Source organism: Perna viridis, chromosome 11 (genome assembly GCF_037379345.1).
Source record: "Perna viridis isolate PV_CMFRI_1.1 ecotype Kerala chromosome 11, ASM3737934v1, whole genome shotgun sequence".
Classification (NCBI taxonomy): domain Eukaryota; kingdom Metazoa; phylum Mollusca; class Bivalvia; order Mytilida; family Mytilidae; genus Perna; species Perna viridis.
In genome coordinates, this window is record NC_142455.1 from 22,667,818 (window position 1) to 22,681,560 (window position 13,743).

At 30.9% G+C, this 13,743-nt stretch overlaps 3 protein-coding genes across 3 annotated transcripts in view; 1 reads left to right on the forward strand and 2 right to left on the reverse strand.

Annotated features, from left to right (window-relative positions):
• LOC148603392 (uncharacterized) overlaps nucleotides 1-7,858 on the reverse strand; it is a 28,460-nt gene extending 20,602 nt beyond the window's left edge. Inside the window, exons 1-2 of the mRNA XM_088551868.1 lie at nucleotides 7,040-7,858; nucleotides 2,844-2,953 (exon numbers count right to left, since the gene is read on the reverse strand). The gene's annotated coding sequence lies outside the window, so the exon portion shown is untranslated. The remainder of the gene's footprint in view (nucleotides 1-2,843; nucleotides 2,954-7,039) is intronic.
• LOC148603393 (uncharacterized) lies at nucleotides 178-7,890 on the reverse strand. Its single transcript, XM_088551861.1, has 3 exons — nucleotides 7,856-7,890; nucleotides 7,449-7,473; nucleotides 178-1,556 (listed from the first exon to the last, which is right to left on the reverse strand). Exon 3 carries the CDS (start codon nucleotides 1,547-1,549, stop codon nucleotides 572-574), a length of 978 nt encoding a protein of 325 aa, XP_088407987.1. The 5' UTR covers nucleotides 1,550-1,556; nucleotides 7,449-7,473; nucleotides 7,856-7,890; the 3' UTR covers nucleotides 178-571.
• A 3,435-nt stretch (nucleotides 7,891-11,325) lies between these two features.
• LOC148603394 (uncharacterized) overlaps nucleotides 11,326-13,743 on the forward strand; it is a 71,024-nt gene continuing 68,606 nt past the window's right edge. The window contains exon 1 of the mRNA XM_088551541.1: nucleotides 11,326-11,623. Coding sequence (XP_088407667.1) covers nucleotides 11,539-11,623 — 85 coding nt within the window. The 5' untranslated portion in view covers nucleotides 11,326-11,538. The remainder of the gene's footprint in view (nucleotides 11,624-13,743) is intronic.

The following is a 13,743-nucleotide window of genomic DNA, read 5'->3' on the forward strand; positions in this document are numbered from 1 at the left end:
TTTGCGTGTAGTGGACACCTTAACTGTAGACAGGATAACAAAAGTATACTTAACACGTTCTCTTACGGTAATATCCGTCTATACTGAACCCAGAAAAAGGTCAACCGTCTATACTGAACCCAGAAAAAGGTCAACCGTCTATACTGAACCCAGAAAAAGGTCAATTAAAACTAGACATAACTTTATTCATTTTATTATCAATGTATTACGAATCTGTGCACACCGAACGCCTGTCTAAGCTGAATACATAAATCAATTCAAGAGGGATTTCGTTTTAAATATATTGCAATTTATCAAATATTTAGATTGAAACATATATATATAAAATAACAAATAACAAACATAAAACGAAATTCTATGTGAGTGCATTTCACAGGAATTCATATAGATATATGCTTTTTTAAACATAAATAATTTTGCTCTACAAGACTAAACATTAGAAGATAACACAAGAAATCGAGAAGAATGATATACTGCAAATTAGTATTTTTGTACTAATAAAAACGACAACAATAAAAATCTTCATGACAATCGAAATCGACAACGTAATAGAATCTAACCACGAAAAAGGTTAAAAACAAACATCTATATCTGTTCCGGATTGCATTATATCAATCAGAGATAACCAGGGTCGGTCTTTTCTCATAATGTCGAGGAATTCGTCTTTGTTCTCTTTCACTACCACTGGAATACGAATATTTTGATTGAATTTTCTAGCCTCTTTGAAAGCCCACAGTCTTTTGTTGCCATCTGTCACCCAGTTTTTATTGAAAGCTTTGTAAACAATGATGGCATCCACCTGTTTTATCTGACTACTATCAAAACGTAGTGTAGAGCTTAGACAACGAAAAACATTCCCTATTTGTATGGTTTCTTTAGTATATCGGATGTCAGAGGGATCGAAACGATTGGTTTCCTGGCTTAAACTAAGATATTTCACCAAAACAGCCTTATGAGATAGTGTAGAAGGATCTGTATGCTCTTGTGGTAATCGATTGCAATTGAAATCTTTGAACATCGTCAATGAAGGCATGACTGTTCGAGTTTTGAAAAGAACATCATCATGTCTGCTCCCTAACGGTGACGGGCTTTCACGAATACTGAAATGATCGGAAGACGGTGAAATAGAAGAAACCGGTCTCGACTGTAGCGGCAGTGAAGAGGACAAGTCTGGGTCAATACTGCCTACTTTTGAGTGCCATTTACCTGTTGCACTTTTTCCAATATAAAATCGAACCGTTCTACCACCAGTTGTTGAGTTTAACTTATTTGGATTTATGAAATAAACTTGATTTACAGGAATGGTATTGCATTTACCCAATTTTTCAAGATGGCGAAAAACCCAGAGTCTTCTGTTATCAGCCGTGACCCATTGACTGCCTCTTTTTATAACATTAACAGTGGGAATATCCTGCACCCAACATCGCCCTTCAACCAAATCGTCTAGGGTTTTTCCAACATTTCTATAAGCATGTTCGCTGTTCTTATCAAAGTGGTTATTTATTCTATCTTGACTAAAGTAGATTTCCGAGGGACGAAGATGGAACATTGGTAAGCTATAATTTAAAAAAAAAAAACAAAAAACAAAAACGTAATTAATATTTTAGACATAAGTTTACATGTGAAAAAATAGTATTTGTATTATATATTATATATGTATTTCACAAAATAAACAAGGTAGTTATAAATTTTGAACCTGTGTTCATTACATATGTCAATAATGTATTTTAGAATGAAACGTTTCAGGTTCCAATAAGAACAGACATCTGAATATAAATAATTTTAAATTGACTGTTCGGTTGACAAATAATTTATCTATTGTTTAAATAAATTCAGGAATTAAAGCAATTAATGAGTCATTTAAATACAAATAAGATAAAACAAACTTAGAAGGCAGAATTGAGTATTATCATAAAGCGATCTTATATATACTCTTATTTATCTACATTAATCAGTACATATTCAATCACATTTTACATATGTTTCCACTGAACAAGACATTTGCCGAGAAAATCACCATCTTATAACCAAGAAAGGTTAAATCTCTTGTTTACTTAATCATAAGTCTAATAAACTGGAGCAAAACTGGTTAAAACTAACATAAGATCATGTCTTATGAAGAATACCTTCTATTCTTTATAAACCCTTCCCAAAAAAAAAAAATGTTTTAAAAAGTTGTGTTTATAGGAAGTCAGTTCCGATTTATTGGTAAATAAGTGATTATACTTTAACGAAAATAGGTATTTTGTATATGTCAAAGAGACAACAACCCCACCGGGAAGAAAATGTCAGACCAAGGCTACCCACTGGTCTTCAATGAACGACGAGGAAATCCTCATACCACAGGGCAGGCTGCAGCTGGTCCAAAACATATACACAGGTACAGCTAAAGAGTTGCCCATATATAATGAAGTGACATAAAAATGAAGTAAACGTGAAATTGAAACAAGACATACAGAGGACCGAAATTCCTGACTTGGGACAGACGCAAAGAATGCGACAAGGGTTAAGGTACTTTGGCGTGATCACAACCTTTGCATACTGTGAGTTTCTCTCAAATAAAATGGTCAATTTACAGCTCTTTCTACGTATCCTTAGCGTTGTTAAAGGCACATTAGAAGGGCATGTAAATATATTCATTTCTTATTTTACCAGTTCTGTACCTTTATTAACTATATATTCAGCGATTAGTACTAGGTATTAGTATTAGTACTAGTATTATGGGCGGACAGTAAACAAATAACAAAAACACTTTCACTTTGATGTAGTAAAACTGGGTAATTCCAATTTTTTATTTGCATAAAATATTTAATTGTGGAAACAAACAAAAAAAACCTCCTTACCTTCATAAATATGCTTCCGTATTCGTTGTATGTTAACAACTTTAGTTTTTATTTTCGGTATTGAATTGAAAATTCCCAATACTATAATTAAGCTCACCAGAAATTGAAGTCTAAATATAGAATTGAAAATACTTGGTTAAATATATTCATATACATGTAACTTGCATATATAGCCTTGTATGCTAATGAGTCTTATGTTTTCATTTTAACATAGATTTAAGATTGCTTTGGCGCATGAATTACAACTCCGTATTATTATTGATTTTTATTATACAGATCTTTATCTACTTTTCAGATCAGTCAATTGCATGTTTAACTACATAAATCAACTAGTTACGTAAGCGAATTGCGGTTTATACACTTGTAAAAAGTTGAAAAAGTTTAAGGGTGTTTTTCTTGTAAGGTAATAGGCTTGGGGTAAGGGAGTTCATCGACAGACGTTTATTCATTGGAACGTTTGAATAAATCTAAATATGCAAGGTTCAAAGTAATACAGATGTTAAAGAGAAATAACACAGGTTCAACTTCTAGAACAAAGATATCAGCGACTCTGATCTTTGTAAAGTAGGAAATTGAAGAATTGACAACATTGTTCATATATATATATATATATATATATATATATATATATATATATATCGTCTCAGAATGTGACGACTCTATTCGCTACACTGCTCATTGATACAGGGAAGATAACGTAAACTTATAGAAAGGTCTGAAACATTCCCAACGATGTTAGAACTATCACATTTGCATTGCAAATTTGATAGTTCTAACATCGCTGGGAATTTTTCAGACCTTTCTATATATATATACACATATATACATATTTCTCATTAAGTTAGAAATGTTTGAAATTATCCTTCTATTGCAAACAGATTCTGTAAAATAACAAAAATTAAAAAAAAATATGAAGTATTCTGTCATTTTGTCATGAGACAGTACCACTAACCGATATCTTTTATAACCATTTAACTTTTAAGAGTGTTCATATGACAACGCATAAGTTATGCCATAGCTTGCCGAAACTATGCAGACGTTTTGTAACACGCTAGACTTCTAACAAGTAGGCTTCTGGAGCATAGTTATGTTACTACAAGATTGTCATCACTACAGAAGTTTTATGGTCATCATCATGGACTCGTGGATCGTTACGGTGTACCCATCTTTGCCCTGGAAACATGTCATAGGTCTCCTTCCCTCTTTCGTCTACCCAAGACTTGATTTTTTATGAACAACTCGGCGAGTATTTCAAAAGGACGCTTACCCTACCGGTGCACCTGGTCCATGCTCCCAGTTTTTTAGGGGAGTCCGAGTTGCTCATTTGTTTTCTTACTTTGTATGTATTATTTGTTACTTTATGTTCTTTGTTGTGTACGTCAGTTTTCCATGACTGGTCTTTATCTCCGGATTAATTTCGTTTGATTACCACTAGAACCTTGGTTCCTTGATTACTCTTTAAGACTTGAGAAAAGATACCTTTTTCATACCAGGTTTCAATCTTTTTGCTTTCATTTTGTAGCACCTGTGCTTAGCATACGACTCCAATCAGCAATTTATTATGTTTATCACAGGTACTTGTTTCTACCTCTGGACGGTTACTTTTAAATATAAGTATAATGAATGCTTCAAAACTATACTCATACCTGTGGATAGAAACAGTCATCATAATTTGATATATGGCAATCTTATTGAATATTTACATGATTTTAGCCATTAATTTGACTAAGGAAGAAATATTTCCAAGATCATTTAAACATTAAAAAAATTACACGGTGAACTTTTCTGAATCTGTGTTTATAGATTTGGATATAAATAGTCAACATAATATAAAATTTGTACGCAAATTGAAATATGGATCTTGCAAATTCGAGGCTTTTATATAGGCAATAAATGAAAATTATCGATTTTGGTTTTTTATTTTGGTAAAGTGCAAATTATGGGGGTACGTCAAGTCTACTACCGTAAGCAAACTATTGAAAATGACAACGAGAAACTTAAAAAACATAAAAATCACTTTATTTCGATCTGATGATTCTTGAAACCGAAAGATTACCCATACATTTAAAACGCATGCAAAATTTCTGGACAGAAGCATAAAAGTGCTTTTGAAACGGTTACAACATAAAGGTTTGGTTATCTAGTTAAAGAATAGATGGAAGAAGTTTTAAAACTGCGTTTTGGTATATCCATGTGCGTTATAAAGCTTGCTCTAGGAACAAGAATCTTAAAAAAAAATGCAGTTTTTGCATTTGGGTGGAAAATTGATTTATTGAAAAATATGCGGGACTATAATTACCTGAAATAAATGCTCTTTGATTCTTTGTGTAAGAATAGCAACTACAATATTCAAAAGTTTTTCAACAAACACTTTGCTGATTCAATATCTGACTAGAGACGCGTTTCTATTTCTTAAATCTCTGTTAAAAATTTATGTTTATTTTTCGTCTTTTGCGAATATGCTGTCCCAAATAATAAAATTGCTAACTATTTTATCATGATACACTAAAGAAGCCATATTATTACATCCTTATTAACAAAATACCTTTATAAAGATGTAACGAGAATTTTGATTTGTGCAGTTTATCATGTCATTTTATGAACCTTCTGTGACATTGTCACACTATAGAAAAATCCCTTTGGTCTTCCGTGCAATTAAGTTCGTTAGAAACAAAAATACCTGAAAAGTATTAATTTTCGCGGGTTTCAATTTTCGTGGTTTCAAAAAAATCCATCCACGGCAAAAAACAAAAATAGTACACAGCCAAAATAAGTACGATCACAGTACTCTGTATTTAGTCAACCATATATTTTAACCAACAAATAAATTAAAAAAAAAAAAAAAAAAAAAAAAAAACCTACAAAAATTTACATTTACTTAGCAAATGGTAAAAGCAACAAAGTCTGCATGCATTTATATCACATTACTTGTAATAAAAAAAAGGTCAAGCAGTTACTTTTATATTTGTTCCTGATTGCAAGATATCAATTAAAGTTAACCAGGGCCGGTCTATTCTCATAAGGTCGAGGAACTTGTCTTTGTCCTCTTTCATAACAACTGGAATACGAATATTTGGTTTGGATTTTTTCACCTCATTGAATGCCCATAATCTTTTGTTTCCATCAGTTACCCAGTATTTCTTGAATACTTTGTAAACGGTAATAGCATCAACTGACTGCATCTGACTATTATCTAGCAGTATTGTTGAACGAAGATTTTCGATTAAGTGGTTTATTTGGATTGATTCTTTAGTGTATCGGATTTCAGAAGGGTCAAGATCGATATTTGCATTTGATAGACTGGCACTTCCTAACGAGAAAGATAGGCTGGATGCAGAACTTGGGGTGTAACTTGCACGAACACCACTGCTTTGCCTGTTGTACAATGTTTCATTTGGTCGGTAGTAATTATTATTGCTTACTGACTGATTGAATGATGATGAACTATATATTGACTGTACACATGGAACGAGAGGTGCACTTGGATCGATATTGGGAACTTTAGAATGTCAAACGCCATCGGCATATCTTCCACTATGAAATCGTACTGTTCGTCCACCGTTTGTCGAATCTAACTTCCTGTAATCAATTACGTGTACTTCAACGACTGGAACTGTTTCGCACTTTCCTAGTTTTTCAAGATTGCGAAAAACCCATAGTCTTCTGTTATCGGCAGTTACCCATTTACCGCCTCTGTTCATGACACTAATGTTTGGTATATCCTCAACTCGACATCGTCCTTCCACCAAATCGTCCAAAGTATATCCAATATTAATACCTCTATGAAAGCTTCTTTTATTGAAACAATTGTCAATTTCGTTCTGGCTGAAGAAAATTTCTGAGGGTCGAAGATAAAGCATCTTTATGCTACAAAATCATAGAAAATATGCGATAACAAAGATTGCTTGAGAAAACTAGGTATGATCAATTGATACTTTAATTCGCGTTTTTTTATAAGCAGTTAAGAATATTCGGTTATTTTACAATAGTATCTTTTTTGATTGGCAGATATATAGTTTTTACGTAACAATACAGTAGTTTAGTAATTAGTGTTGTTATACAATGCTAAGGTCTGATATATTTATTTGTGAAGATGACTTGAAACTGTATTAAAATAATATTTGTATAACTATACATTTATAAACATCAATTCATATAATTTTTAAGAATCAATAATTGCAAAAAAGTTTACCTACTTTCTGAAGTTCCTATGAAGTGAAACTGCAATGCGGAAACCACCTTTCTAATTTTAGTTTAAGCAGGGTTTCAGAAAACAAATATCAATACATTCATGTAAAAACGTTAGACATTAAAATATTACGTAAATATGTACAGTTTAGGCATGATTTTGAGATATTATGTTTGAAAGAGTAATCAAGGGAACCAAGGTTATAGCGGTAATCAAAAGAATGTAATCCAGGGCAAAGACCAGACATGGAAAACAGACATACACAACAAAGAACATAAAGTAACTAAGGTCTGATAGATTTATTTGTGAAGATGACTTGAAACTGTATTAAAATAATATATAACTATAACTATACATTTTTAAACATCAATTCATATAGTTTTTAAGAATCAATAATTGCAAAAAAGTTTACTTACTTTCTGAAGTTCCTATGAAATGAAACTGCAATGCGGAAACCACCTTTCTAATTTTAGTTTAAGCAGGGTTTCAGAAAACAAATATCAATACATTCATGTAAAAACGTTAGACATTAAAATATTACGTAAATATGTACAGTTTAGGCATGATTTTGAGATATTATGTTTGAAAGAGTAATCAAGGGAACCAAGGTTATAGCGGTAATCAAAAGAATGTAATCCAGGGCAAAGACCAGACATGGAAAACAGACATACACAACAAAGAACATAAAGTAACTAAGGTCTGATAGATTTATTTGTGAAGATGACTTGAAACTGTATTAAAATAATATTTGTATAACTATACATTTTTAAACATCAATTCATATAGTTTTTAAGAATCAATAATTGCAAAAAAGTTTACCTACTTTCTGAAGTTCCTATGAAGTGAAACTGCAATGCGGAAACCACCTTTCTAATTTTAGTTTAAGCAGGGTTTCAGAAAACAAATATCAATACATTCATGTAAAAACGTTAGACATTAAAATATTACGTAAATATGTACAGTTTAGGCATGATTTTGAGATATAATGTTTGAAAGAGTAATCAAGGGAACCAAGGTTATAGCGGTAATCAAAAGAATGTAATCCAGGGCAAAGACCAGACATGGAAAACAGACATACACAACAAAGAACATAAAGTAACTAAGGTCTGATAGATTTATTTGTGAAGATGACTTGAAACTGTATTAAAATAATATTTGTATAACTATACATTTTTAAACATCAATTCATATAGTTTTTAAGAATCAATAATTGCAAAAAAGTTTACCTACTTTCTGAAGTTCCTATGAAGTGAAACTGCAATGCGGAAACCACCTTTCTAATTTTAGTTTAAGCAGGGTTTCAGAAAACAAATATCAATACATTCATGTAAAAACGTTAGACATTGGCTACATTAATTACTTTGACATAAAAAGGAGAGAATCGACATTTTTAATTTCTTATCAAATATTTATATGTTAGAAAAAAGTACACATTATAAAAAAAACATCCTATTTCATTTTCATTTAAAGAAAACGTTTCCAAAGGATAACCTCTGCGGCATTTCAATTCATAATCAAAGAACGTGAAAATAAAATTGAAGCTGTTGTCTTCAGAAAGTGGGTTAAATGTATAAAATGCCTAACATCATCACTTGATTTGACATTTACGTTGAATAATATGAGAAACAAAAACACGTAGTACATATAAGCGTTTACCCACTATCATTTGCACAAAGTTTGAAACTTTAATAAAAGGATACAAAATGTCAATCCAAAACATATTCTTATTTACAACACCGTCATCTTAGAATTGAATTGTAACTATTGACTTTTAGCGTAAACAAGATTAAACATAATAATTTATATATACCTGACTATTTATATTTTCATATTTCATAAGTCGATTCGATGTACTCCAAAAAGAAAAAAAGAAAAAAAAAATTCTGTACATTCTGATGAAAGCTATGGGTATATATTTTCACAGGATTTGATTTTACTTCCGGCATCGAATTTACGAAATCCTCATTTAAATAAAACTTTTACTGTGATTTATTTTATCACCTTTGTATACAATCGTATTTATAAACGCAAAACTTTAAAAAATAATACGCTTTCAGTACTTATGCTTCATGTAATTGGCAGTACAACGGACAGATTCGGAAAATGGAGGATACACAGTCTAAATAGAATACCAATAGTGCCCAATTATTACAGCATTAGAAACATCAAGTTCTTGTTTTCGTTAAAAAAGCTCACAACCATACTCTACCAGTTTCTATTAAATTCTAAAATATTACCCTTAGTTCAGGTTGATTTGCTTCACTTGAAAAAATGGCTTGCAATAAAAAGGGTTTCTCCAATTTAAAAAAAAATCAGAATTCGATTTTATCCGAATTACACAGAAACCTAATGTTGTTTATTTTATGTCTTTATACTTTGGACCAACAATCTCCCTGTATGATATAGGGTAAGATAAGGGTAACAACAAAATTACCGAACACTAATCCGATTTATAATCAAGTTAAGTCCAAACTAATGATTAAGTCAATTCAAAATTGTCATTACCGCAGTACATTTAATGGCAATGTCAACAGGCATTCCAAATTTACCCCCTCCCCTTTTCCAAAAAAAAAATAAAATAAAAATAAAGTACATAATGTATGAACAGATGCATCATTAGAGTAGTTAGGTGTAAAATACATATTTTTGGACAGACACATACTTTGACCTTAAGGTAAATTACTGAATCTGGTCTCATCTGATAAAACGGTGTAGTGTTGGTTTTTTTGTTGTGAGACCATCAAATTGTATAACGTGGGAACTTTCATGGAGATTTTACATACACAATTATTCTACTAAGTAAGTATTATAATAACACAAATTTATGAAAATAAAATTGTAACATAGCTTACCAGGTGATATTTAAGGAGATAGACCTAGGGTAAAGGACATAACTTATGAAGTCAGTGGTATGTTTGTATCATATTCAACTTCACAAAAGGCTAACAAGCTTTCATTTTACATAGAATGAAATTAATCTAAGTTACTTTGATGCTTACATGACATTGATGTAAAAATGCTGAATACAAACGTTCCGATGATTTTTAAGAGTTGTATCCCTTACCCTAGGTCTACCTTCTTCAGTGAGGTAACCAGAAGTTGTATTGGACATTCTAAGTCTACATACTTCACAAGTAATTAAGTCAGATACGATTGAAAGGTAATACCTTGCAGACCTTTTTGTTCAGTAAAAATACATTTAAGTACCAGACCACGTAAAATTCAGACACTACCAATAGGAATAGAAAAGTGATTCATGGTGTAGAAAACCCCACCAAGCAAGCGATGCTTTTTCAGTCTACATATGTTATACAATAACATAACGATAGTCGTTTCTACATTCAGATCTGCACTTTTTAGAAAATCATACATTATCTCCCACTAAAAACAACCAAATCAAACCAAATCAAGAACAACAACTCTTGCAACATGTCAATTTCATATACAATCTGTATATATTGAAATCGCAACAATCAAATGTGAAAAGCTACGACTGGTTATGTGATCAGTTACTGTTTCTGAACAAGAAATAAAATTGAGTATGGTGGGTTCTGACATGCATGAATCACCTTCTGTCTGATTTTTAACTCAGATAGACAAAAATGAATAAACCGTAAGTAAAACATGAATTTTAGTTACTCATATTTTTACTGATTTACATTTTATTTTTTCTCAAGAAGCTTGAGGAGTGTAACATCACTAACTATGTTATTACCCAGCTTCACAATAAACGAACATTTTAACTTATAATTGACATCACATAAAAATGCGAGTACTTTCAATTTTTATTTTCATTCTTGTTTGCAATCCATTTGTGTTTCATATCTATACGTACTCGTTTCAATGGCGTTTTAACTCAAACTATATGTAATTCTAGGAATAATCGAAGTTATATATTTTTTTCAAAATCAAATTACACGACTAATTCAAAAGAATAATTTATAAGCTAGTTACCATAAACAACACATACTGAAGTTAGCACTGAAAAGGCTTCATTTTGTTACTAATTGTTTAGCCGACAGTAGAAATTGATTAAAATGAACATTGGGATGAAACTTGATAATACAATTCTTGAAATTAAAACACCAAAAACAAAAATGTTGCAATTTGTAGATTTTGTGTTTGCATGAAATGGTAAAAAGATAACAATTTGTCTGTGACAATTTGAAACTCTACGCTACAACATATGATGTAACTCATTGTACTGTGATTCAAATATTAATCATTACTATTCAATTCACCAAATAATTCATTTTCTGTAATGGAAGGCAGTACATATTGAATTGAATAGAAATACATATTGATGAGTTCAACTAAAATAAAACGACTAAAATCTATTCAGTTCGTTGGTATGTTTGCTTGGCTATTTTAAATAAAACAAACTGTGGATTTGACAAAAAAACAGAAATTTCAATAAGATACTTTACAAATGAAACCTGATAATCCAACTAAGTTTATATCGTAAGATTGAGCAATCACACAATAGTAATCAAAAGTGAACGAAATATGCATCATCCAATGTGGACATTTACTCTAGTGCAATATTTCTTTTTTGTTGAGCCATTCATCATTCCATCGGAATTTGAACCAGGTAATCAATATAAGATATAAAGCTTTTATTTAAAATATAATCTCTATATAGTGCATGTAAATGTTTCTTTAAATATGTATACATCTTTTTATTTTTTCCAAAATAGCATCAACTGAATGTCTTGGACTATAAGAAAACTCATTTAACTCTTCAAGTAATTGCATATTATTTAACTTTAGATTATTTTAAGTTAAAAACATTTAGCGGTCGTCCTTTGATGGCTGAAGAAGTTTTTATTTCAGTCACAAATTCATATATTACTCTTTTAACTTCGAACACCTGTCTGGAAATTTCAAAGTAAATATCCGATATCAAGGTTTTATCAAATAATTTTAAAAATACGTTTAAAACGCAGCTTAAAAGAATGTTATCAGAAACAGAATTTGTAGTGCTTGTCAATGAAAATGAAACTCAATTTAACAAAATGATATGGAAAATCTTATATTTTATCGTGAATTCTGGAGGTGCAAATAGTTAAATAAAACTTCCTAAACCGTGGGGTTTTCCACATCATATTTCACTTACTTCCCGATTCTTACCGACACTGACAATTGATATCTTACCGTAATACGAAACGGGTGAAAGATTTGACTATTAACTTGAAAAATTCCGAAAACAGTACGGGATATTCATGGCTACAATTCTCTCTCAGCAATGATTAATATTTGAAACGAAGAAGTGTATTTGTAATTTACTTGAAGATCCTATTATCTGATCATAAAAAAAACATAAGCTCATGTTCATGCTTTCAACACAGTTGTCTTCAATGAAAAAGAATCCATTAATTCAATTTGTATGTGAACATGATGATACTACTTTACCATATTGTATGCAGGCCTGCCTTTTTTATCGAAAAACATATAATATGGATAAGTCATTTCACTGAATAAAAACAGTTTTATTGAAGATGGACACGCATTTTATGTACACAGATTTCAACACGATGGCATGTGCATATACATATATATGGACAGGAATATCTACATGTTTGGGTTCAGGGTACAAAAATCGATTAAAAAATGAATGTTCACACAAGAAATAAATAAATATCGCATATTATCATGCAATTTATCTTTTTGGTTTTTGTTTTTTATTCGTCATAAAAAATGCATAACCTACATGTACTGTACTTGTATAGATACAAGGCATGGTACAATCTTACAATTAATTCAAACATTTCTTATTTTTTTTCATTTCACACACTTATATCAAAATTCAGCCAAAATATGTTTATATTCTTATCGTTTTTGAAGGACGAAATATAAATATATCATACTTTCACAACAGATATATGTGCACAGGGTCATCAAAAAGACATATTATGAGGTTATGCCATGTGATCTGCAATACAATATGAGGTCATGGGATTCTTGAACCGCCTTATTTTGGCAATTTAGAAATACATGTACATATAAATTTGATCACCGGTCTACTTATTATCCTAAATTGTGTTCTGCATTTGCAGTCCATTATGTATAAGAGAAATGTCGACACAATAACCGCAAAGGCGGAACGGTGTAAGTGTTTCAGGATGTATAATTTATACTCTATTTTTAATTGAGAAGTAAATACTATATGTACTTGTAAATATGTTAAGAAAATGATTTACATCCTTACAGTGCATATATGCCTGTTTTCGTAAAATAGCTTTATTTTGTATGTTTTTATGTTATATGTTTTTGTGTTTATTTGTACATGCTATAAAATATCGTCATAGTGAAAACTTGCAGAGGTCATCAGCAGTTTGGAATAATGATTCAATATTGAACAATGATTCATCTTATAAAAGCATCAATAAATGTTAAAAGCCTGGCAAGTAAAAATAAGATGAAAGAATTTTTTAACTTTCAAGACGAAGATAGATAATTTCATGTATACATGATTCTAGAAACTCATTTCACAAAAGAAAAATAAAATAAAATAATTGAAGATGGTGGGGCGGCAAATGATTATTTCACACTTCACGACATAAAGTGCTAATGTTGCTTTACTTTTCAAACATACTTTTCAATTTTCCTTTTTAAAGTAATCAAGGGAACCAAGGTTATAGCGGTAATCAAATGAATGTAATCCAGGAACAAAGACCAGACATGGAAAAAAGACATACACAACAAAGAACA